Source organism: Zootoca vivipara, chromosome 7 (genome assembly GCF_963506605.1).
Source record: "Zootoca vivipara chromosome 7, rZooViv1.1, whole genome shotgun sequence".
In the NCBI taxonomy this organism is placed as follows: Eukaryota; Metazoa; Chordata; class Lepidosauria; order Squamata; family Lacertidae; genus Zootoca; species Zootoca vivipara.
In genome coordinates, this window is record NC_083282.1 from 35,123,625 (window position 1) to 35,150,466 (window position 26,842).

The 26,842-nt window shown below is 40.4% G+C and overlaps 1 protein-coding gene across 1 annotated transcript in view; it reads left to right on the forward strand.

Moving 5' to 3' along the window:
* Positions 1-26,842, forward strand: part of ITGB3BP (integrin subunit beta 3 binding protein) — a 37,029-nt gene that overhangs the window by 4,127 nt on the left and 6,060 nt on the right. The window contains exons 2-8 of the mRNA XM_035121584.2: positions 1,779-1,821; positions 6,307-6,442; positions 9,735-9,810; positions 10,883-10,961; positions 13,894-13,987; positions 15,288-15,341; positions 23,651-23,704. Of these exons, the coding sequence (XP_034977475.2) occupies positions 1,779-1,821; positions 6,307-6,442; positions 9,735-9,810; positions 10,883-10,961; positions 13,894-13,987; positions 15,288-15,341; positions 23,651-23,703 (535 nt within the window). The 3' untranslated portion in view covers position 23,704. The remainder of the gene's footprint in view (positions 1-1,778; positions 1,822-6,306; positions 6,443-9,734; positions 9,811-10,882; positions 10,962-13,893; positions 13,988-15,287; positions 15,342-23,650; positions 23,705-26,842) is intronic.

A 26,842-nucleotide genomic window follows, 5' to 3' on the forward strand; every position in this document is an offset into this window, starting at 1 on the left:
TGGCACAGCAGTAAAATGGCTGTAATCTCCTCTCCAGGAGCCCATGCATTGTGTGATGTCCAAACCAGGCCTATAACTACTACCAGCCAAAGTCACTGGAAGATTTTAAATAGCATAGTGCTTGACCATTCTGCCACTTTTTTTTGTCAAGTCTTTTTTTCCCAGGTTGCTATAATTTAATGTGATTTTCATGTAGTTTTTCATTTATCCTAATCATAAAGCTACCTTGAGTCCAGATTCAGCTGTACTTTGGCTTCCAGCTTCCTCTGAAGTCCGTCATAAAAACTTCCATCATAGCATGCCTTAGTATAGCATGCAAATACATGGTCCCCTAGAGCACCTTTGCAGAGTGAATGTATTAGCGTATAAAATGTTTCTCTGCTGCCACTGGGGTGGAAGATGTAATGGAGTCTACATTCCTTAAGCAATATGAGGCACTATATTTAAAAAGAAACATGATGTTAAGAATTTTTGTCAAACTGTTTCAGCTTTGACTGTCCCTTGGCAAGAATGTGGATGGCTTTTTAATATAAAAAATGTAAATCTTGCACAGTATAGTTAGTCTGCTTCTTAAGACAAAAATGTTTTTCAGTGATCTATTTTCAACATAAGATGTTAAACTGGAACTAGCGTAGTACAGTCATGTTTCACATATGCGTTTAAACTTTCTTTCTATGGTTCACCTTGAAGAATGACAAGGTTACAAAAATGCTTTGAGTGAAATCATTTTAGACTGTGGCCCTGCCGGAATGCCAAGCCATTTATGCTTGCAGAATCTGTGTTTTTGTTAAACCTTATGAGCATTTTTAGCATTGAGATCTTGGTTACTAAATCAAAATGCCCTATTCCTAATATGGTGCCTGTGCCTTTCTATTCTGAAATGAAATGTTTCTGCAAACCTTGTTTAATCTAAAATAATCTTCTGAAGCTTTTATTGGATGATTTTAAGGGTTTTTAGTTGCTTTATATAAAAAGGCCTTTAACTGTTGTTTAAGATTTAAGAATGTACTTTAAAAGTTGGAGTTGTCTCTGGGAAAAAATAGTCTTAATTTATGTTGACCTTTCCTTCCTTTGAGTATTTAGTCTGCATTCAATAAAATTTTGATGACTGCTCTTTAGAAGACAGCTGTACGATGTAAAGTATTATAAATATTCAGCTTTCCATTCCTAGTGTTGCCATTAACAGCTGGGCATCCAGTTCAGCAGAACAGATTTTACAGAGAAAGCTTGGCGTGTTCCTGAATCAGTATAGTGAAGAACACGAGAAAATAGTTTCGTATGGTTTAGGGACCTGTAAAGACATAGAGCATCTGTTCCCTAGTTAAGTCAAAGTCTAGTAGCATTGAATCATGTTAAGAGCTAAAATGATGAGAAGAACTACTTTTTTCACCTTGAATGTACTGGTGGTTAAGTGCCTAGTACATTATTTCTGTGAACAGCAAAATAATTGCAACACCTACACAGAAGGTAAGTTGTTATGCACGTCCGTATAATCTCATTCTTCATCAGTTTTATATAAAAAACCAATTGTTTTTAGTGGGGTTTTTTTTGGTAGTGTGACATTGGGATAGTGGACAGGTTGGGGGGGGGAATCAGGATGGGTTCAAATTTTCAAAGCAGTATTCAAAAACTATATATGCCATGTATGAGGTTAGTTTTACTAGTGTAAAAATTGCTGTATGTGGTCTGATAACCACTGATAAGGTATGTCCTCAATATCAACTTTGCTTTTGAAATATGATAAAACTTGCTCCCCCCCCCACCCCTTTCTTTTCTAGTGCTAAGAAAGCTCTGAAGTTGGAAAGCCTTGCCATGGGAAAAGTAAGTGTGTGTTTGTATGTGTGCATGGCGCACACTACGAATAAATTATTTTCTAGGATATACATAAATGATCAGCAGTTCAGTGAGACTATCATAAATTACTTGGCAATCTGCAATAAAGCATTCCTGAATATGGAAAAGAATTGACTGCCAGACGTCTTTGGGAGAAAAACTATTCTTATATAATATTCGGACTTTGCCTGCATGAAGCAATTGGCTATAACTGAGGAGACTGCAGTGGTTGGTTTTTTTTATTATGTACATGCCTCTCTCAAATGAGTTAGGGACCTTTGTGAAACCATTTATTAGAAATTAGTTCCGTAATTTGTGAAGCAAATGCAGTGCCATCTCTCTGTACATATAACAATATGGGATTATGATAATGCCGTAATCTGCATATTATAAACTGCAAAAATGAAATGAAAACATTAAAGACATTTTTATGTTGAGAATATAATTGCCTCTCTCAGCTAATCTAACATAATGAAACGATAAAGTACGAACACTGCAATAAATTTCCCCTACAGTTATCACAATAAAAATAAAATTGTACTGTTGCTGTCCCCCACCCCCACCCCATCTCTCTCTCTGATAAAATGTGGCCATTCCGTTTTTCCAGTGCCATCATGTCACGACATATGCCAGTTTATTATCTTCCAATACCAACTGTGGGCGTTGCTATGAACAATAATGCAGAGGAGTTCATTGGGCAGGTAGCCTTTATGGAAGCAAAATTGGTGGGGGGAAATGTATACCTAAATGTTTGGTAAATAAAATGAGCCTCCTGTTTTGTTTCTACATACCAACAGTTTCTTTATAGATGGTAGTCTTCAGAGGTCTCAGTGGTACTTAGCAAAATTGGAAACTTGGCAGTGTTAAAAATCTTCTGTATACTTTTTGTATTTAAACAAAGGTGACAAAATACAGCAGGGGCACTAACAAAAATCATTAGCAATTTAATTAGCAATTTAGTTTTCTATTACCCACCTTGTTGTGCTCTGAATACAGCTGTGACTGTAATTTTGCATCTGCTTCCTTGGTTGGAGTAGCATTTTTGGAGGCGAGCAGTCCAGCTTGAAATGATTCTGTTCCACCCTAAAGCTATTTTTCCTTCTGAAATGGAAATTAAAAGGGGGGGGATGTCTGTGTTGAGAATAACTATTTAGGAAGTTTCTAGTGTCAAAATTTCTTCATTGAAAGCTTGAGGGTTTGGGTTTTCAAAAATTCAGTGATGGAATTAATTTCTCAAACTGTCTATGAAGCAAAAATATTATTGCTAGTATAAATGTTGTATCCTTATCAAGAGTTTTAAGATAATTGAAATAGTTATGTGAAAAGGAAGGGGGAAATGGTTTATTGTATGTTTCAGAAACACTCATAGGAGTTTACTATCAGTCATTTACAATTGAAACAAAGGTGGCTATTCTGCAGCTCTCCAGATATTGTTGGACTACAACTCCCATAAGCCCCAGTCAGCATAGCCAGAGGTCAGAAGTGAAGGGAGCTGGCGGCCAATAACATCTGGAGAGCCATACGTTACGTTAGTCCTTCCTGCACTAAGAAATGTTTTTAATTGTCACTCTTTACTTTTCCTAACTCTGCATGTTTACTCAGAAGAAAGTCCTACTTCATTCAGTGAGGTCTCCTTCCAAGCAAATGAGTGTGGGATTGCACCCTAATTATTCCTTTGGTTTGTTTATTTATGGCATCTGTATGCTACCACAGAACAATAAACTTCTTGGGCTGAGTTACAATAAATTAGTAGAATCCCTAACAACAATTTAAATACAACATAAAACCATAAAATAAAAAATACAACAAAAACAAAACTCACTCCTTTTTTTAAAAAAATAATTTTCATTGGATTTTTATACAAACAAAAAAACAAGACATACAATATATTTTCTGTCCCTTCAAATACCCCCCACCCACGAGTCCACCTCTGCCACCCCGCCGGTGTTGAGAATCAAAGGGGTCCATTATAAGACTGGGTTTGACCTCCCCCCTCCTCCCTCCCCCTCGTCCCCCCCCTGCCACTGAGAGGACAAGAACGGAGGGGTTCTGGGGGCAGGTTTCCCCACAGCTGCTCCTTTAAACACAAAACCCATAAAAAATACAAACGAAAAAAAAAGAGAGAAAAAAACAACAGACAAAAATTTTAAAAATTTCCCCATTCTTATATTCATCACATTGTAATTATGACTTCCTCAGATCTCCTCTTCCTGGTTTTCCTAACTCCTCTAATTAATTATGGCGTGTTTTCTAATCCAGTTCCAAATCTTATCCTTATAATACTAAGTTAATCCTCCTCCCTCTTCATGCTGCCCCCCCCCCACAAGTCCCCTCCTGCCACAAGAGGAACCTGCGAGGCGCAGCACTTCAAAGGTTCCATTTTTGTGTCTGGGCTTCCCTCCACCCCCCTCTCCTCCCCAGAGCACCCCCTGCCACCAGGTGCTTCTGCAAAACTCTCTCCTGTACACACCCACACCCCACTCCAAATGAAGACACAGGCTTAAAATTGAAGGGTCCACACAACATAAGTACCTGATGTTGAAAAGAGCCCAAAGATGGCGTCAGGCAAGCTTCCATGGGAAGGCTCCCAGGGACTCCCAACTCCATAGTCCTGTGCAAACAGTACTCCAGTATACCTGAACTTGTGACTGTACAGCTGTCTGATCAGTGTATTTTTAGTGTTTTACCTGATTGTCTATTTCTTTTAACTCAAGTTTGCTTTGGAAGATTTGTTTTAGAATCGGGTTATAAATAACACCAATCTATCAGTCTGCAAAATAATTAAATATTTATTTTTAGCGTACTCCAGGTGTAGCACATTTTCTGCATTTCGTGCCATACTGTTGGCAGGGATTCTTCTGATGAGTGGGTCATTTGGGAAGAGCCATGCTGCACCCCTCTGGTGACTTATGGGGCTTAAAGTGGCTAGTTCCCAAGTGATTCTTTCATTCATATTTTGCTGATGTGACGTAGGATCCACTGCATGGGCGATGTTTACATTAGGCCTACATCTATGGACTCGCCCAAATAGGCCACAATCAATTCAGCAGAATATGACTATATTGCAGCCTTATAAATGAGACCACAGAAGTTACTAGTTTGCAAATTAAAAAAAAGTTTATTAGTCTGCTAGGGGTTGGGAGAGGGGGGAAGGCAAGCTCTGCCGTTCATGCAGTAGCCCTGTACTAGTCATGAAAGAGGGGATTTCCTCCTCTGGCAGTCCACTTGGCATCTGTGCTCAGTGCAGAGGGAGGGGTGAAGCTCTCCATCCTTTTTTCACCAGCTTACTCACTTGTCTACATGGAAACGGTCTTTTCGCACCAAACCTAGTATTTATACAAAACATGTACTGTAAAGGTAAAGGAGCCTTGGATGGTTAAGTTCAGTCAAAGGCGACTATGAAGTACAGCGCTCATCTTGCTTCAGGCCAAGGGAGCTGGTGTTTGTCCACAGACAACTTTCTGGGTCATGTGGCCAGCATTACTAAACCACTTATGGCTCAACAGAACACCGTGATGGAAGTCAGAGTGCACGGAAACACCATTTACCTTTCCACTGCAGCGGTATCTATCTAGTTGCACTGCCATGCTTTCGAACTACTAGGTTGGCAGAAGCTGGGACAGAGCAATGGGAGCTCACCCCATCATGTGAATTCAAACCAGCGACCTTCTGATCAGTAAGCCCAAGAGGCTTGGTGGTTTAGACCACAGCGCTGCCCGCTCCCAAAATTGCAAATTTGGAATCGAGCATTTATAATCATAGTTCTGGAGTATTAAGGAGTAACAGTGTTTTACTGTAGGACAAGGATGGGGAACCTCTGGTCTTCCAGATGTTATTGGATCACAACTTACTTAATTATTGACCATTGGCCATTTGCACTTAGGCTGATGGGAGTTGGAGCTCAGCAACATCTGGAAGGCCACAGGTCTCCCACCCCTGCTATAGGGCAGGCTTTGTGCTATTTATATAGCTTCACCTTTCAGAGCCACCTTTCTAAAAGGCCATTTGAGGTGGAACGTGAGAGGTAATTTGCTCGTTTAATTTGATTGTTCTTTTCACTAATGTGATAGATGGCCCTGGATGTTGTAGCTATTTTCCTTCATCAAGAATTGTTAAACAAAAAGTTAACACCTTGTGTTAGTCCCTTGGAATAGATTGGTGGGCTTGAAAATCATTTGATTCTTTTTTGTTTGGATAAAGGACCCATGTTACTACAAGGACTGGAAACATAGTTTTTTTCTAGGAACTGGAGCTTTGAAGTGTTACTTTAAAGTGTGTGGGATACCTAAAAATGCACCAAGAGAGACATGATTCCCCACATCTGTTATAGGAGAATTCTATAGCCTGCCCTGACTAGAAATATAAAGGCAGAATTGGATATTGTCAAGGTTGAAAAGGAAAACATGAATGTGCTTTACCCTGCATAATAATCCTGTACAGGTTGTTTTGTTACCATTATTTATTCTTCTTTAGGTGCCTGCAACTCCATTGCTGAAGAGTAAGAAGAATCTCAAGTCTTATTCACCAACAACAGGAACGTGCCCAATCAGTCCTTTTTCAACTCCCAGGAGCAATAATGTACAAGAGCATGGAAATGGTCTATCAAATGGTTAGTTGAACATTCTCTCCTACTTACTGCAGAATTTTTCTGGTTATTGACCAAGTCAAATTCTTGATTTAGTAATTTATGTCCTGCATGGTAATTCTGATTCCTTCCACCCACGAATATGAATTTGGATCTTTATAGTAAAGTCCAACTTTTCTGCAGCCTTCACAAACATCTTCAACAATTCTCCTCTGACTAGTTTTTCTTACTTTTGCTCACTGAAAAGAATCAAGCAGTGACATAGCTAGCTACGGGCGCCTGGGGTGGTGTGTGCGTTCTGCGCCTGGGGGACGTGGCAAGCTGTCTGCAGGGCAGGGCGTGCTTCCAGAGTCCCAGTGTTCGAGCTGCCATGTTCCGTTTGGGCGCCCTGTGGGCTTGCGTTGCTTTTTTGAGCAGCACAGAGCCTGCACAGAGTCTGCCCGCTGCCTCCCTCTCAGCTGGAGGTCAGCTGAGGAGCAGGTGGTGGGCGGAGGCTGGCCCCATGCTACTTTTCTGGGCAATGCAGTGCCTGCAGGTACCCGAGCCACTCCCAGGAGAGAGACAGTGGCTCAGACGCACTGTGGGCTCAGTGCTGCTTGCGGGGCCAATGCATGCCATTTGCGTCCTTCTCAGCTGCCCTTGTGGGCAGAAGGGGAATAGTATGGTTCCCTCTTCTCCCCTCCACTTTTGCTTGTGGAAAATCTGTCCAGAAGGATCCTCCACTTGGGAACCTTTACTGGATCCCGTCTCTCTCTCTGTCAACAGAAGGCGTCCTTCCATTTGTAGAGGGCTAGTTGCTATTGAGTGCAATTTGCCTTAATATTGTTCTCCATGCATCTTGGTGTTCAACAAGACATAATTTAAAAAATTCAAAACACTTATATCTCGTAAGAAGAGCCCTAGTGGATCAGACCAGTGACCTGTTTTGTCCAGCATCCTTTTTCCTAAAGTGACCAACCAGATGCCAAAAGCAGGACAATGTCCAATTTGCATTGTTGTTTTCCAGCAACTGGTATTAAGAGGCATGGGGCCCAGGATCCTTGAGGTAGTACATAGCCATTGATAACCTTATCTTCCATCTGTTTTGGAACCTTTTTTGAAGTCAGTGGGTGTTACTACTTATGTTAGTTAATTCCAGAGTTTAACCTTATATCCCTTTGCTGGGAGAAATGTCCATTTATCCTTACTCTCTGCTTCCTGTCCTTGAGTCTACTAGAAGCAGCTGCATTTGATTCCTGTATCCCACACATTTTCCTCTCTAGCGTCAGTAAAGGTCTAGAAAAGAGGAGGACTGTTGCAGTGAATGCTTTAATCCCCAATCCATAGAAAGTGATCTGAGGAATTCCTGTAAGCCATTAGGACTATCTTCTTTATTTAGAAAAGTTGTGCTCTACCCTTCCGTTGCAGTCAGAATGTACAAGGCTCTCTAGGATAATAGTCTAAAGTTCTCAGTGCATAACTTGGCTCTGAACCAGTCTTCTATGTATGCTAAAGTGTTGCTCCAGCCCTCAAATAATTTGGGTGTTGTTGTTTTAGCATAAGATGAGAAATGCATTTTGATTTAATTTCACAGAATAAAACAAGAAAGGAGATACTGTTGAGGTGAAGAAGAGGAAGCAGAGGACGTGGTTTAGGAATCCATATTACTTGGTCTAGATACTTCCACTTCAATATAAAATACAGGGAGACACTATCTGTATTTGGTTGCATATCACAGGCCGTTTTGCAAAATACAGCCATTTTGCACAAAGCAGCCAGTTCCTTGTAGGAGAAAAAACACAATATGACCATTTATGAAAGCGCATCTTTGCTCTGCTGACCCTGCCCTGTTAACTGAAACCTGACTGACATTTTAAAGCAGTGCAGTATACGTACAACTTGAAAACTCCAAATGCTGTTATCTCCCCACATCCCAAGCCAATCTTTTATTGATGATATTATATGAGTTTTGCTTTCGCTGTTCATATGTGATTCTGTGTTTGTGTGTGAGAGAGGGAGGGAGGGAAGGAGAAAGTGAAACAGGAAAAAATCTTTTGGATTTTTTCACATGCCTTATTTCTGACAAAAAAAGGGGAAATGCCTGAAGGAGTAAAATGCCTGTGTGCCGGGATGTCAAAGGCAAAGGTGAGTGTGTGCTATATTTCCATATTGTAATTAAATATGGGCATAAGGGAACAGTCCTTTTGCACATAAAAAGAGAGATCACGTGTCCGCAGCTGACATTTAGATGGATAATTATTCAGTAAAGTAGGAATAGCTTTCCTTTTCTAGTTTCACCAAGCTACAAAATGGTGGTAAGGACTTAGAATTCTGAGTTGTCTCCTATATATTTAATGTTTTCTTTTTTTCTTGCAACAGTGTTAACACTGCTTTATTGCTGATACATGTATGAGTGCAATTATACAAGTTGCACTTGTTATTACAGTAAGTGTAAACAAATAGGTATTTGACCCAACACACACACACACACACACAGGGCTTTTTCATTTACACTCTTTGTTTTGGTCTGTCCCCTATCCTTGAGCCTTCGCAATGAGATCAAATACAAAATCCAGTAAAATCTCTCATAGATAGATAGAGATATTATCTTGTTGAACAGTGAGATGCATAGAGAACAATATTAAGGCAAATTGCACCACATAGCAACTACGTAACCCTCTGCAAATGGAAGGGCTCATTCTGTTTGCAGAGAGGTGGGATCCATTGCAGGCCCCCACTAGTGTGCTGGGCAAGGATGGCATTTTCTGTCCCTCACTCTTTTCTCTTGCAGTCCCCTTGCACCATTCTCATGTTACTACATAGGATCCTTCAGAGTAGTGTTTCCAATTGTTCTGTGTTTTTTGTGAGTTTGATCTTATGAGGCAGCTATATAACTTTGGTTAGTAAAGAAATAATTTTAAATGGAAATTATAGTGGTTACTGATCGTGTTCTTTCATATATTTTCATATACCTAGCATTCAGATTAATAATACATAATATGTTGCATTTGCCAACAATCTTACATTGCTGTGGAGTGAAGTGAATGTTGGGAATTTTTTAACCTCTTAAATCTGTTAGTAGTATTGACTTTACCATTTCTATTTTTGTATTTGTAGCTTTCCTTTCTAACATAAGATGTTTATAATGGAAAAGTTATAATTAGTTAAATGTCAGGTTACAGTGCATTTGTAATGAAAAGGGGGTGGGAATAGAGAAAATAGTTCATGTTTATCACTTGTGCAGAAGATGGTAAATCTTTATACTATTTTGATTTTTGTCTTCAACTACAGGACGGTTATAGTGTTAATTCTCATTTCTTCATGGTCTTATTCCTAGGAAACAGAGAGAAACCCAGTAACTTGCTAATCAGAACACCCAGAAGGGGGCACCCTGAAATGGAAGACTATGAGAAGTAAGGTTGCCTAATTCTATAGTTTAAAAAAAGCATGGAGAAGGACAAATTTAATTGCAACAGAGCCTCTGGGAAAGCTATTTTTGCTGTAGCAATATTGAGGAGTAATTTTTATTTAGACTTTTGGCTATTATTATCAACAAAACTCTGAGTTAAAAAAAACCCTAAGAAATGTTGTATCACAATGTTATGTAGGTAAATGCAGATTAACATAAAAATCACAAAAAATCTTTCTAAAAAAATAAAAACCTACTTGAATTTGTTTTTGTGGGAGGTAATTATTTTCCTGACAATATTTTAGAAATGGCAGCCAGGTTTCCCAGAATTTATTCTAGTCTGTCTATACAATGAGCTGCCTGGTACTACGGAACTGCTTCAGTTGTTTCAGGCTTATGTCACTCCAATTAAAATCTGTTCTATAAGAGAAAAAGTTACATTGCTACTTAAGCTGCCTTCATCCTTTTACTTTATTTATTCATGCAAATAAATTATTATTCTGATGCACTCTTTAGCCTTTTGGGTGATCCTACTGGTTTTTCCACTTCTCTCCCCCCTTCCATTCCTGATCTGCTTTCTACTGTCTCCTAAAGCAGGGCTTCCCAAACTTGTGCTCCAGCCATTTTTGGACTACAATCCCCATCATCCTTGACCACTGGTACTGCTAGCTTAGAGATGAAGGGAGTTGTAGTCCAAAGGCCTAAGTTTGGGAAACCCTGTCCTAAAGAGACCCATCTGTAGGACTGGGCTGTGCTGGAATCTTTGCACTATCAATGGGAAGTGGGTGGAGCTGACTCTATGCTGGAGTTTAGGGAGGAGGTAAGATAATGATGGGAAATGAGTATAATTAGACATGCTAGAAATGTGTGCATTCCGCTAGTGGTTGATGTACGATAAACCCTAGAGTTATTTACCAGTTATATAGCAACAAGTTACAGTATTTCACAGCCCCGGGGGGGGGGGGATGTTGGCGGCAAAGCTATATCACTGCTACTTGGTTTTTATTCATTTTTGTTCTTGTTTCAGAAATTAAGCCATAAATTTAAATAATTCCTTGTTTCCCTCTTTCCTTAAGACTATTAATACTGCAATCTGAAATTGAAGATTCTCTGGGCAGATTTATGAAAATCAGACAAAACCTAACCAATTTACAGGTCTGTTCCTCCCATCTTGATCCTTGATTCTCTCTCTCTCTCTTTCTTCTCAATTGTTGCAGTCTTCATTATAGATTATTTGGAAACAAGCCAAATTCAGTTTAATGGAACAAGTGTGCTGAAGATTGCATCCTTCCAGGTGCTGTGGGTGTGGCAGAGTAGAGTGCTGGATTACAAACGGGACAATCTGGGTTGAAATCCCTACTGAGCTTGAAACTCACTGTGTGAATTAGGGCCACTTGCCTTCTCTCGCTGGGCGGTGAGAGGATAAAGCTTCTTGAGGGTAAAATGGAGAAAGGTTTATGTGAACTTCTTCAAATTTCCTGGAAGATAGGCAGGATAGAAATGTAATAACTAAATTAACTGAAATTCAGTTCAGTGCACTGGGTCATGCGGTGGGTTTTCAGTGGAGACAGGCTCCCTACTTAGGATCCACGTGCAAACCTTGGGCAGCAAGGTAGTTCAAAGCATAAGGCTCAAGCTGGGAGCCATTGGTTCAAATCTCCCCTGAGCCATTGATTCAAATTTTCCCCTCAGGTTGGGGCAAACTACAATCCATGCTGTAAAATTAGGGGTAATAGCATGGCCCACTTTATTCCTGAGGTAAGGTGTGAAGTGCTTTGAACACTTAGAGCAGGGGTGGGGAACTTCTGGCCCACAGATCAAATTTGGCTTGCAAGGCTGTTTTCCCTAGCCTACTTGTCATATGTAAACAAACAAACCCCTGTGTTGCACAATATAGCTCAGCAATATCAAAAGCAACACGATGGCCAGAAACAATTACAATATGGAAAACTTTATGGAATAATTCAGAACATCAAAACTATCAAACTGAAGTCTCTGAAAGCCCTTAAATAAGTCATGGTGCCAGACTGTACCCAGCGGAGATCAAGCTGTGAAGCTTTGTACAATTGGCAAATGTCCAATTCTGATGTCCGACTCTGAACTCTGCTGAACAGTGTTCCGGATAGCAACTACTATTTCGTTCAATTCTTCATCAGCCAATTAGTTCAACAAAGACTCGTAAGTAGAAAAATGTGTAATTTCTTCATTGACTGAAAATAAAATATTCAAACGATGACCTGCACATACATAACAACAACTTCAAATAGCGTGGAAATTATAAACTGTAACATAAAAAGGTTACATACCCAATCTTTTTTTTGAATCGAATACATAAGAATAAAAAATACTCTGGAACAGTGCTCATGCGATTATGTAGTCACTGTTACTAACATCATTTTTTGAAAAATATATATAGCGAGCCCCAGGTGATACTAATAACAAGGAGACCGAGATTAAAGACACAGTACAAAGTAACAGCAAAGATACAGATAATCAAATAAAACAATTGAGGTCTAATTCAGAGTTAAGTCCCCCTGGATGAATAGATTTAAACATTAAAATAAAACTGGTTTCTTGCTGCCGTAATTGTCGTTCATAATCTTTTCTGATACCAGTTGTCCTCTGATTCACCCTTAAAACTGTAAATAATAAATCCGTATCTGAATGATTGTGAGAAACAAAATGTTCTACCAGAGGTGCCTCCATATTGGCATTACGTATGCGTGAACAATGTTCCCAAATCCAAACCCCAACTGCTCAAGTGGTGGAGCCTATATACAATAGATTACAAGGACATCAAATAAGGTAGACAACATCTCTGGTCTGACATGGACTAAATTGACGAATAACAAAACTGAAATTGGTTTTCTCCTCATAAATTTATTTAATCTGTAAAGAGAATGGGCAGGATGAACATCTGCCACATTTGTGGTGACCAGTGGGCCCAGAACTACTGATGGTACGAGTTATAGTTCGGACTTCATATCCGTGTGTACTAACATGTCCTTAATGGATTTAGTCCGTCTCAGGCCAATCAAAGGAAATTCATTACAACCTGGTACATTCCAGAGTACATGCCAATGTTTACGTATAATTCTAATAATTCTGTCTGTATGAGTAGTGTATTCTAATGAGCCCATAATGTGATTTTGAGACAGTGAGGTGGTAGTGGGACCGAGAAGCAATGTCCAGTCCTTGGTAAGACAAGGACATCCGACAACCAGCTGGCAAATGGGCATTTCGAAAGTGTTATGCAAGAGACTTTGACAGGTGGGTGGAAGTTAGCCCACAGGACAGATAACTACCGGTAATTGGCCTACTGGGCCAAAAAGTTTGCCCACACCTGACAATACCTATATTTTTATTAGCTATTGTTGTTCTCTCAGGTCAGTCTCCACCCCCTACCCAGCAAGATAGTTGGTTTTCTGATTCCACTGTGAGGATCAAACTAGGTGTGATTGTGGAGTTTGATCATGCATCTCCCACAGTTTTTTTATTAAAAAACAACAACAACGTGTTAACACTTTCCCTTACATCTGTTTCCTGGTTTAAACTGCCCCTCTTCAGCTGCTATTTGCCCCACAAGGTCACACCTATGAGTATCCTAAGGGCACCTTTTTTGCCAGCCGCTCTATCCCTGAATCCTACTGGGGTCATGTCCTAATGGCTGGAAAGAAAGCAGAGGTGGTAGACTGGGATGGATTCTATAGTCCAGGCTAGAAGCCAAAGTCAGGGCAACACTTCTTTTGATTGAAAGGCATGGCCACATACAGAGTTGTTGGGGTAAGCTAGGGGAACTGACCAGGATTCAGGCAAGCAAACAGTCTGAAAAGGCAAAGTGGCAACCTGTTAGTGTCCTTTGGCGATAATTTGCTCAGATTGTGGGGATGCGACAAGGCTTCCAACTTCACACCTGTTGATCATACTGTGCATACAGAAGCATTCCATTTCTAATATCAAACCTTAGTAATATAAATTTTTTCAGCCATTTAAACTAATGATGCAGAAAGAGTGGGAGGTTTTGAGAGTTCTGTTTTGTTAGAAGATTCGGCATTAAGATTTAGCTTTAAAAAAATTTTTTTTCCAGGCTTTAGAGGGCACCAGAGAGCTTGAAAATATTATCGGTGTTTCAGAGACCGCTGGTAACTTGAAAGATGAAGTGAGCAAAGCCAGAAAGCTAAGTAAGGACTTTTCATAATTTCCCTTTTTATGATAGAATTAATATGCATCCTTTCACATATTTTACATGAGCATGCCTAGGTGTCCTGGAAATATTACATATTGCAGTGATACAGATTAGTTTCCATATTAAGTACTTCATATTAAGCAACACAATTAAGCAAACAAATAATTGATAAGAGATAAGATTACAGAACACTCAAGTGAATTTATATTACGGGTGACCCAGAAACTACAACTGATCCAGAATGCGGCAGCTAGACTGGCGACTGGGAACAGCCGCCGAGACCACATAACACCGGTCTTGAAAGACCTACATTGGCTCCAGTAGGTTTCCAAGCACAATTCAAAGTGTTGGTGCTGACCTTTAAAGCCCTAAACGGCCTCGGTCCAGTATACCTGAAGGAGCGTCTCCACCTCCATAGTTCTGCCCAGACACTGAGGTCCAGTACCGAGGGCCTTCTGGCGGTTCCCTCACTATGAGAAGCCAAGTTACAGGGAACCAGGCAGAGGGCCTTCTCGGTAGTGGCACCCGCCCTGTGGAACACCCTCCCACCAGATGTCAAAGAGAAAAACAACTACCAGACTTTTAGGGGAGATTTAATGTTTAATAGATTATTGTATTTTAATACTTCTGTTGGAAGCCGCCCAGAGTGGCTCGGGAAACCCAGACAGATGGGCGGGGTATAAATAATAAATTATTATTATTATTATTGCAGAGAAGCTGCTAAAATGTGGGCTGGACGAGGTAAGTGTTAGGTGGATTTGTACCTGGTTGACTGACTAAACCAAAGTACTTCTCACTAATCGTTCCTCATCAAGTTGGGTGACAAGTTAGGTGCCACAGTGTTGTGTCCTGAGCCTGTTATATTAAGGGGTAATATTAGTTTTACTTGTGGCCTAACAATCCAGTGCTTCTTACTCAGAAGAAAGTCTCACTGTATTCAGTGGGACTTGCTCCCTAGTAAGTGTGTTTAGGATTGGACTCTGCTGCTAGCCATGTCCAAAGAGATTTAGCAGAACTTTTGTCTACAGCAGTTTGTGTGAGAAAAAGGGAGGTGATTGTTTTCTTCTGATTTTTACGATGTACAAAGGTTTGCAGGGGAAAGGGAGAGCAGAGATCTGGGAGTGCCCTGTTCTGGGAGTAGAACTCCACTCGAGGAATTCTGAATTCAATCCAGTATTTTCTTTAATTGAAAAATTTCCTGGAACGTTAGTGGAAAAACCCATTTGTACCATTTTTCTATATTAGCATCACATGAGTAGAGTTCTCACAGTATCTAAATATATTTTGTTCCTCAGTAAAGCAATCTGGAAAGCTGCTAAGAAGGACCAAGGCAAGACAGCCTGCCCAAGGTAACTCCCCCATGTTATTTGTTTTGATGGCAAACAGTTGTCAAAGGGGTCCATTTAGCAAATTTCTTCTGAAAGACTTGAAAATGCCTTTTGCAAGAGACTGTTTCAGATTTGTGTCCTTTTCGGCAAAATTAGGTTTCTTGCCCTCTCTTTGGTTGTATGACATTTAAGCTGTTGGCAAGATAAATACTTCCCCCCACCCGCCACTTTCAGATTACAAAATGCCTAACTGAACAAACTATGCATTTAAAAATGTATTTATTTGATATGTTTTTATATACCACCTTTTTACTGAAGTTTCCTGGTGGTGTTCATATTAAAAATATGCAAGATAAAAATGATAAAATATTAATAAGCACAACAATATAGAGGCTAAAATTCAGCTGCAGCAGGCGAGGGGGGGGGAGAAAGTAAGAATGAAAAGTGGAATTGCACATCTTCAAAGTCCTGGTTAAAGAAGTATGGTTTAAAGAGATGCCAAAATATAATAAAAGATGGTACCTGCCTAAGTTCAGGAGGAAAATGATTCCATATAAAGGGTACAATTGCAGAAAAGGCATGGCCCCAAGGGGACATCAGTTGCACTTCTGTTGGCTGTGACAAATACGTACCTCTCTATTTTGAAGTGTGTGCAAAAGATAAGAAGCCACAATTGCTAAGTGATTTGCTTGCCTGAACACAAGGTAAAATGGGACACCAGCATTAATCTCGTGTTAAGGTGTTCATATAATGTCCCTAAGGGGTATTTATTAATTTGCCTTCACCATTAGCTCCGTGAAGCAGCTTTGTGGGCAGTACACCAGCAACATACCTATTCTGTCTTTCTGGCCAAGAACCAAGAACAAATTCTCAAATCCAGATCCAGAGCGTACTGGCCTTGTGGTGAGAACGATGCAACTCTTGTGGATTATGTCAACTCCCCCCCACCCCGCCCCCTCGGTCTGTGTGGGTGCTGCACTAAGCTCCTGGGAGGCAGAGTTATCCATCCATGCATGTTGGACAGAGTTATCGATGCAGTGGTTAGGAGAATGCACTCTGCAGATGCTCTGTTCTCTCCTTTTCCCCCCACATGGTTTGGCCTCAGCTCCAGTTTTTGGGAAAGGTTGAGCCCCATTTACTAGTCAGCCCCATTAAAGAAATTAAGGCTGCAGTTTTTTGCCCAGTAATATATCTTTAACTCGTCAATCTGAGTTACTGGGCACAGGATTGTACTTTAGTCAGAACTGTTCTTGGTATTGGCATGTAAGCACCCTACCAGTTTGAGAAGAACCTTTATTTTAACTCTCTGGATATGAACTGCCTCCATGTTTATTTTATTTTTTATTTTTTTACATTTTCTTCCTTCTCCACATCACCTTGTCTTAGGTGTAGGCTTTTGAGTGAACTATAAAGCCTTGATGTATCTCAAGGCTTTAATAATGATAATAATATTTCTCTAGTGTCTATTACCGGAGGACCTGAGCATACTTTACAAACATTTATGAATACAGCCTTGCCACATCCCAGAGACATATGATCTCTATTTTACAAAGTCCCATTTCGGTGAGGTGCTTAAGAACATGCCTTGCATTAAACAGAGGAGGCACATCATTGACGTCACGGCTTGTCTGATATGGGGCATAGGCATCTCTTGGAGAACAGGCACATTATGGGTTTTGGTATTCTGCGAATGAGTGGCTTATAATGAGCTTTCGAGCAGATTAAATATACCAGATATTTCCATGAAATCCTGTGGAACACCCGCCCCTTTGGCAGGTATATATATCTTTTAAGCTTTTAAATTAAACTTGACTTTTAAACTTGACTTGACTTTTCTAAATGCGCATTGTTATCGTGGAACACAGCAGTCTTGCAGATGAGTTTACTACATCCATGCCATTTTACTATTCTGCCATGTGGACTGGGGTCATGTAAGTCAGTGGCTCTCCCAGGAGGAATTGTTCCTCCCTGTGTGAGTGGGTAACACTGTTCCATTGTAGCCTTACTCCCAAAATGTTCAGAAATGTAGTAACAAAGCTCTGTAGTAAAATGAGAGCCTTGGCACTGTGCCAGCTAGGTAAACACATTTGGGGTAATGGGTATGAATATAGACCAGCCCACCAGCTGGGACAGAGAAGGTGCCTGTGTGTCTTTTACTACAAAGTTGTGGTTAAATGCTGAAAAGATGAGTGGCTTGTCTGCCCTCCCAGGTAAAGTATGAAATGAGACGACAGCTGACTCCTGGTCCTGTGCCTTAAACTCAAGGCAATACTTCCTCCTACCGTAAGCTTGAAGTCATTTAGCATTTATATCGATATGAAGTGAAATCTCTGTAGCTCAGCAGTGTGTTCTTGATGCCAGACAGGCAGCCACACATCTTGATCAAGTAGATTAATTTTCCCTCGTGGTTTATGATTTAGTTTTTAAAAGAAGCAGAATAAAGGACATTTTAACGATGAAGACTTAGCTTGCCAAGTGTCAGATGCGTTGAGTGGTGTTTTCTCATTCTTTATCTTTAACATGGAGTAAACAAATGACTTTCTTTCCTTGGTTTCTCCCCACCTCCTTATTATGTACTTTTAAAAATTGCCTTGTATCAGTTCATAGGATCGTTGAAAAGAGCTGTTTCTCTCTTTAATGTAATATATAGACCTTAGTTATTGTCTTCTTCTTTTTAACTTTGAAGTTTAGAACATCACAGTGGCAATTACTGCCTCTGAGTGGAACAGAGTTGCTTTTATGCAAGACTACAACTGGTATGGGGAACAAAATTGCATTGGGCCACATACCAGGCCTACTTAATATCTGTTGGAATGGTGCCTGTGTATATAAACCAGAGCTATGAGATTATTGCCTTCAAAATCCGAGGTAACAATTGAACATATGGATCTAGGTATGTAAAGAATGATAGCACAGAGAAGCAGTACTTTCCCATCATCTCCATGCCTTGATCCAGTGAAAGAGAGGGGAAGACCATTTTGCTGATTTGCCCTGCAGCCCCTACCCTTTTCGGAGGATCCCCTAACTATCAGAGGGTGCAGGCAGAAAGAATAACTGACAAAAGTCCCCTCTCCAGGGCAGGCCCAAGACATTTTGGCACCTGAGGCGAAGCACAAAATGGTGCTCCTCCCCTGCCAAGGAAGAGATGAGTGAAGTGCATGGGAACAAGGAATGAGGGTGGGAGGATACAAGCAGCACCTCCTATTTGCCAAGAGGCCGTTGTAGAGAAGGCATTGGGGTGGAGGGCTGCTGAGGAGGTGTCAGGTCCAGCCTCCAAGGAGTATGCTCTGTGTTGTTGCTGCAGCCACTGCTACAGCAGGGGGCAATGCATTCCTAGGGGGCCAGGTCTACTGCTCCTGTGGATCTTGCCACTGGAGGCAGTCACCTCACCTTGCTGCATGGGTGGGCCAGCCCTGCCCCTCTCCCACATTTCCCAAGTGTCCCCAAGCAGAACGCCATGCAGGGGATGAGCTTGCTGATGGGAGCAAAGTCTGGATCCAAGCTACTGTCTGGAAACCAATCGCTGGAATATCCGTGACCAATTTTAAGCTGGGAAATCTAATCTTGGTCACATACAAGAATCCTTACAGCTGCAAGTTTAGAAAACTGGTCAAGTTGGGCTGCAACACAGCAGGACAGAAGAGTGAGTTTGCTTAAGGAATTTTCATTTGGCAGAATTCTTACTCGTTCTGAAGTTGGTTTCACTTACATATTCCCCCACTCTCTTCTTAGCCTAATGAAACCCACTGGAACCAGTGCCATGGTATACTAAGCATCTCTTTAGTTGCTTTCTAAGTAAAGCAACCATATAGGCTTATTTGTGCTCAAGGACAACAGTTAAACATGCTGCATCATAATGTTTCTTCCATTTGTAACGCTAATGACCCAAGCAGTGAAAATTTAGTGTGACTCTGAAATCATATGGGTCAAAATGACGCACTTTTAGCATGTTAACAATATAATAAATACTTCTTGAATGGGAACTTTGATCCCTTCTGCTGTCCTAATGAAAATAAAGGCTAGAGAAGGCTGGAGAAAGACTGTCTTATTTATTTAGTTTTTTTACTTTTGGATGTGGTTTTCCATAATTATTTTTAATTAGTTACGCTCAGGACATGAAACCTATGACTATTCTTTGGCTTGATACAGATGGAATGTCACATTATCATCACATGGTAAGGCATGAAATTTATTTACTTTACATAAACAGCCTCTACTTAAAACAACTTAATTCAGAACATTCCTTTGTCAATGGGCAGCATTATGTAGATCTTAGTATATCATTCTGCATTAGCAACATAAAAAATGGCACCATTGTTTGCCCATGACTAGCATTTACAGTAAACAAAATGTTTTTTGAAGAGAATGTAAGCAAACTTGAGAGCAGCTGCCAGGAGATGAAATCTAGTCATGTTGCTGCTGTCCAAAGCATGCTTTATGTGTGTGTAGGTTGCACTCTGCATATTTCAAAGGGGAACTTTTTAACAGTTTTAGCATTTTGTGGGAGTGAATACAAACAAAACAAACCTTTATCCTGCTGATTCTTAGGCAGGGTTTCAGTAAATGCTAAATCTAAAAGAGACATTTTACTCAACTTTTCCCTAATCAACCAGGATTAAAAGATTTGTGTACAAATGTTTTTGTGCAATGCAAGACAAAGCACCAAAGTTCTGCAGGTTTTAAAAAGTGCTGTTGTCTGTTACACAGCTTTTATGTACAGTACTGCTTCCAACCTGATTTGGTCCAGCTTGTCCAGTTTCCCATCTTCACCCAGTGTAGATCAGGGGCATGCAAATGAAGGCTAGCGGACTGTATCGGAATCTACCGTTTTGGGGGGGGGGGTTGTCCAGGCTGATGCAACCATGTAGTGACTCGGTTCCAGTCCAGTTGTCCCAGGAGTTTAAAAAAGGAACAAAAGATTTTCTAAGGAAAAAAATTGTGGGATGAATTGGGAAGGCATTGCCTAAGCCTGACATTTAAAATAGTGAAAAGAGCTAATAAGCGCTCTAGTCCTGTTAGTTACTACCTCATCCCTTGCACTTTTTAGGTGCTCTTTAGTGAAGAACAGAGGGATCTGCCTTATACTGGCTATGTTATGACGGGATGATAAACTATGGTTTGTTGTGATGGGGATGATCTTGGGCAAGCCTCAGGCTTTGTGTCCACTCCTCTTCCAGAGAACTGTCTTTAACAGCTGTGTAGCAGGTCAAAATTAAACAGGTGAAGCCTTTTCTGGTATGGAAAAAAGCTTTAGATGTTCACATTCAGTCTGTCAAACATTTTATTACTTGTGTGGCCCTAATTTATTTTGGGGTTGTCCAACCCAAGTGCAAAATAGGATACAAAGCTGAAAGCAATTTGTGTCCTCTTTTGCAAGAGGGGGCAGAAGGCCTAATCCACATACAGTGCATTGGACCCATTAAATACTGTTGGCACCCCGGACTTGCTCACAGACAAGTGTGTGCAAGATTGCAGCCTTGGTTGCCTCGAAAGCTGTGCCACTCTTGAGATTATTTTGTAAGAGACAAAGTTTTGGCTGTATTGATTTTTGTGGGGTGTTTTTGTGTTTCTGCTTCAGGTGAGACTTTAATCTGTCTAGTAGAGAGATCCTACTTATTGTGAAGAAAAATGGTCAGAACTCAGTTATTCTTTTGACCTACAAGTACTGCACGATTAGATCTTTTTCTCATCTCAACAAAAAAACGCTTTGTTTCCTCAAAGACACTTGTGTTAATAGGTGGCTGTAATTAGGGTGTGAATTTTAAAATACAGCCTTTGGCATGTTTAGCATCACAGGCCAGAGCTGCAGGTGTGATAGATACTTGGGAGGCAAACTACAAACTTCTCCAATGATTTACTATTCTATGCTATGTAGATGAAATATTAAGCTATTAATTTTGGTGGCAGACATAGAAATGCATATGAGACATATGACTATAAAGCTTCAGATATATATACACAACCAACCATATGGATATGCACAAACACTCAGACCTGTCAAACTGCATTCCTTATATGAAGGTCTACCATTCAGCCATTGTACATGAACTTTGATGCATTACTTTTACAATGTGTTTTTCTTGCAGATCTCTTCCTACAATGCTTTAAAAAAAAAAAACACCAAACCCTGACATTAGATATCGGGTGAAATGAAAACTATTAATTATATAAGTGTTATGTATAGTAATTTGTACATAACTATAAATACTCCTAAATATGTGTTCTTTGAGACGTACAATAGTTATTTTAAATAATAAAAAAGGAAAGGTGCATTGGTTTGGAGTCACTTAATAGCAATTACATTTTAAGAGGTGTAAATAACTTGCTATCCAGACATTACAAATATCCAGGTGCTCTGTATGTGCTGATGACAACAAAATTGAAAAGAAAGACTGCAATAATTCTGACTGGTTTTCTCTGCAGAAGATATTGATTATTTGTGTGTGGTGAGAGATTTGGAAAATTCAATTAAAGGAGTTGTGCAAAGGTTTCATAAATTTTCCTTATACAGCGTGTACACAGACACTGTTGCGTATTAAATCAATGCAGCACTTCACAATATATTTTCTTTGAAACATAAAAATAAATAACATTTAAACAGTTCTGCTTACTACAGAAACAAGTTTTATTTTCTGTGAAGCATTTAGTCATGTGCTATCACTGACTCATACACATTTGCCAGCTGTAACAAATTTTATAGACATTTTCTCCAGAGACATAGCTCATGTACTATGAATTTTTAAATGAGCAAATGGTGAAGAGGGGATGTCAGCAATATAAAAATTGATCAGTTAAAAGATAAAAGCATAAGTAAAGAGATTTGTATGGTAGTCTTAATAGGTTTTATTAAATAAAAATACTATAAAAGGACAGTAATGAATAGACTGAAGGTTTTAACTGTAGTTGAGGTGGAGAAAAATTATTCTGGCACATTTAAGAGAAGATTGGTTTTATATCACCAGACAGGTGGCCATTTTTTCCTCTCTCCCTCTCCACTTTAGAGCTGTTCATGGTTTAAAGCATTTAAACTTGCACACACATGCATAAAAGAGAGTAAACTTTCAACTAGATCATGACCTTTCACTGTGCTGGTGGATGGGTAGAGGAACAGAAGATTCTCCCCCACTTTGCACAAGCGGATTGAGGTAGATCTCTAGAAAGACTTGTGCAACTCCCCTTGACCTGGGCAGGTCTCATGAAGTTGAACAGCAAAGTTGGCTAAGGTCTCTCACACAGTGCCACAGTTGATTCTGATTCAGCTCAGAGCCCGTGTGGTGCAGTAACCAGAATCTGTAGGAAGGCTTGTAGCTCAGTGGTAAGAGGGCATCCTTAGCATGGCCAGGGTCCCAGGTTGAATCCCTGGCATCTGCAGCTGGGAAAGTCTCCTGGCTGCTGGACAGTATTCACAACACTTACTTAGATGAACCAACAGTCTGATTTGGTATAAGCAGCTTCTATGTAACCCAAAATCCCCACTGAGCATTGAACTCTCTTAAGGCCCTGTGAAAGCCAGTATCTTGACTAACTTGTTGCGTTGTTGGAGAAAGGGCAAAATGGAATGGTAAGAAGCCCACTGTGTGGCCTGATATTGATGTATGCAGTTATAATAAACACAGGGCAAGACATAGGAGTCTCTTGGGGGACTGGACCTTTGGTGGTGAGCCTCAAATCTACTGCTTGTCGTCGTCCCCCGTCACACATACACACACACACACCCAGCACCACCATCTTCATTCTCCAGGGATACCGATACATATAAATTAACTTGTGTCATGAGCCTCAGCCACAGAGTCGTTAAAGCAGCAAGTCTCCCCCAATCTTATGTCCTTCAAATGCCTTGGACCTTGTAAGCTCTCATGATCTCCGATTGTGGCCTGTACTAGCTGGGGATTATAGGGGTTGTCGTCCAAAACATCTGTTGAGCACCACATTGGGGTAAGGCTGACCTAGCAAGATGCCTGCCAAAAGTAGCTTCCTGATGGTCAGCACAAGATTGAGTTGGTGGTAGGGTTGGAGTTCTTTCTTACCTCAGTTTTTAACTTGCCAAAGCCTAAGAGCTTGAAGTTCTAACAACCCACTGAAACCTTTTGGGTAAGCCTCTATTTTGCCACTATAGTTAAAATAGAATCTTCAATATTTGCATTAACTTGTGTTTAAAAGCAATTTATGTTCCACAAGATGAATGCATCCCAATGAAAACAGTGGGCCCAAAAATGTTATATTGTGTCCAGTGACTATGTTAGATTTTTCATTTTCTGTTAAGTATAAACTGCAATATAGAATTGTGTTGGTTTTCTTGTTATATGAAAAAAATGTTCTTTGTTTTACAGACTATCTCCGACCCGCCAACAGCTTTGAATACCTTAGGTCCCTCATCAACTGAGGTGAGGAGATCTTTATGTTTAAGAGACAGGATTGAAGTCTGTAATTGAAAGTACAGTTAAAATATATGTGTTTATTGGAAGCTTTTTGAGGAATGGCAGATTTGTGGGACTTAATTTCTAGCACCCCTTGATTAATAACTCATAAGGGGGGGGACTCTTTTCACTGGTGTTCACTTAATTTGAATGTAAATGACTGAGAGTTAATTATTAATATTTTCTCTGCAAACTGATGATTCTTTAATTCCCAAAATGTGTATTAATCAATATGCTGGGCTAGTTCAGACATAGTGTTTCCAAAAGGCTTTACTTAGCATACATGTGTATGTTTATATGTCAGAATGTTTTCCAAAACAGTTTTTTGTTTGTGTTTTCATTCATCCAAAGAAATATTTGTTGGAATGATACCACATGAAGTGCGTTCTATTTTTGGCACAGCATCAAAGCAAACTTAGCAAGTATTTGAACCATTTTTGTTTCTTGCTAGCTCAGGAAATTCTAGTTTACTTGAGAGCTCATGATATGTAATTTTACATTCCTCAAAATAGGATGACTTCCAACTTTGACGAGGTTCCCTTGCACAAAGGCAAAATTGACTCTGAAGCTCTACTAAAATCATGTTGTTTTAATTGCCATTTTTCTCCAGGAATATGTGTGCTGAATCACGAGATGAGACATGTTTCTCACTTTCGAGTACTGGCATTTCCAAAGCCCAGCTCATCTTAAAACATGCAATATATGTGCAATGGGACATGAACACCATGCCATCCTCCAAGGGCCACCCCACATTCATAAGCTGGATGTGACAAAATGGTGTTTAATGCGCCATTTAAATTGAGTAGGTCTGATTTGTGTGATCTTCTACTCTTTCCCCAACTATTTGAGCAGGAAAAACTATTGCATCAGTTGGGCCTGCATAAACTGAAATCTCCTCCTGCAGACCTTTTCATTCCAGCATTGTATGCAACATGTGGCCCAGAGGATGGGTTGTAGGGGGCAGCAAGATCCTGTTCCCTGACTTAAAGTAGACAAGGCATGTGTGGTTAGGACACAAGTCCCCAAACAAACAAAATTAAATTACCGTATCTTTCTGCACAGAGCTATTCCATAGCATAATTTTTAAAAGAATGCCATCCTTTCTGAAACATAATGAAGATATTCCAGGTCTTGCCTTGCAGGCAAACATTAAGTTCATTGAGCCTGTCCAGTATGTTGGCCAAGGACCCTAAGCAAAGCTAGAAAATGTTTGTCAAGGAAATGACAAGTCCATCAAAATGTATGGGCCTTGTTTCTGAGTTTACAGACTCCTACAGATTCTTACTTCACTGTCACTTTTTATAAAATCTGCAGTTTTTCACACATGTGGTAAGAGTTACATTAGCTTCTGCCAACCTAGCAGTTCGAAAGCACATCAAAGTGCAAGTAGATAAATAGGTACCACTCCGACGGGAAGGTAAACGGCATTTCCGTGCGCTGCTTTGGTCTGCCAGAAGCGGCTTAGTCATGCTGGCCACATGACCCGGAAGCTGTACGCCGCCTCCCTGGGCCAATAATGCGAGATGAGTGCTGCAACCCCAGAGTCGGTCACGACTGGACCTAATGGTCAGGAGTCCCTTTACTTTACTTTACCTGGTCCTTTACCCATTCCACATGGCCAGTGTTGTGTCTGATAGTAGCTTGGATGTCATCTCTTCCAAACACCTTCATTATATTATTAGCTGAACGAGAAGTTTTGAAAAAAGAATTGTTCTTAATGTCTGTCAGTGATAAAATAAGGACTCCTGCTCAATCTCATGTGATCCAGTGTAGCAAACATAAGCCATCCCTTGCATTCCTGGTGCTGTTTGCATTGTTATACACACAGAGTGCAAAAAAGGGACTTGGGTTCTGAGCATCAACTGCCATATTGGCAGTTCTGCAGGAAATTGTGGCATTGGACAGTAAAGACTTAGCTGTATGGTATACTACAGATGCTGCTATTTTTATTGCTTCAAAGCACCACAATTTTTTTGTTGCTGAGGGAACAGACATGGCTGCTTTGTTCTTGCCACAATACAAAAGACACCATCATGCCTCAAATAATCTAGAAGATGGAAATAAACTCCACTGAAGTGAGGCTTACTTCTGAATATGCGTGCAATGAATTGTGCTGTTACAGAACTCCCCTTTTTTAAAAAAAGAAGTAGTTGATTGCAGGATATCTTTTACCAAATGGCATTTTAATTAATGATTGCTCATTTATTTTAATCAATGGTTTCATGCTATCATGATAGGATGGCAATTTTGCCTGTAGACAAAGATGTGGCTGTTCTTTTGAAATCAGAATATGAATCCTCACCTCTCGCCAGACAGGCAGCTCTTTTGTTGCCCTTCCAGCTTTCTTTCTCCCACTCATATTCCTGTTTCTGGCCTTCTCCTCTATCCCCTTATTCCTGTTTCCCACCTTCTCTAAGTTCTAACCTTCACTTACTAAACTGTGCTGCTAACCTTGGCCCACTAACCATTTAGATCAGGGTTTCCCAAACTTGGGTCTCCAGCTGTTTTTGGACTGCAACTCCCATCATCCCTAGCTAGCAGGACCAGTGGTCAGGGATAATGGGAATTTTAGTCGAAAAACAGCTGGAGACCCAAGTTTGGGAAGCCCTGATCTAGGGTCCGCTCTCCTAAGCCAGCTCCTACGCCCACTAGTCTTCTTGGTCCATAATTTCAAAAGTACAGGGAGGCTTGACAGAGTAGCGTGTCTCTCTGCAAGATACAGCAAGCAGAAGAACCCAGCTATTGAAAGATCTATCAGTTTAGAATCACACCCATCTGATTGGACCAATGACATGTACCTCCAGGTAAACGGATCCAGGGGTTGCCACTCCTGCAACACTGCTTAGGTGCAGGTTTGCAGACCGTGCAGGTTTGCAGTAGCAGCCATGCTCCTCCAAGAGAAATGTTGGCGCTATGGCAGGCGGCAAGAATGTGAAAAGCAGTGCATTAAGTAATACGGTTTCTTACCTGTCTCCATGGCATAAAATGCACCAAGGAGACTCCCAAACATAGAGAGCACAGCAATAGACTCTTTAGCATCTGTCACAAGCATCTAAAAGTAATTTGTGCTTATGTGTAGCATTTCCCCTCCCCACCCGCCTCCTG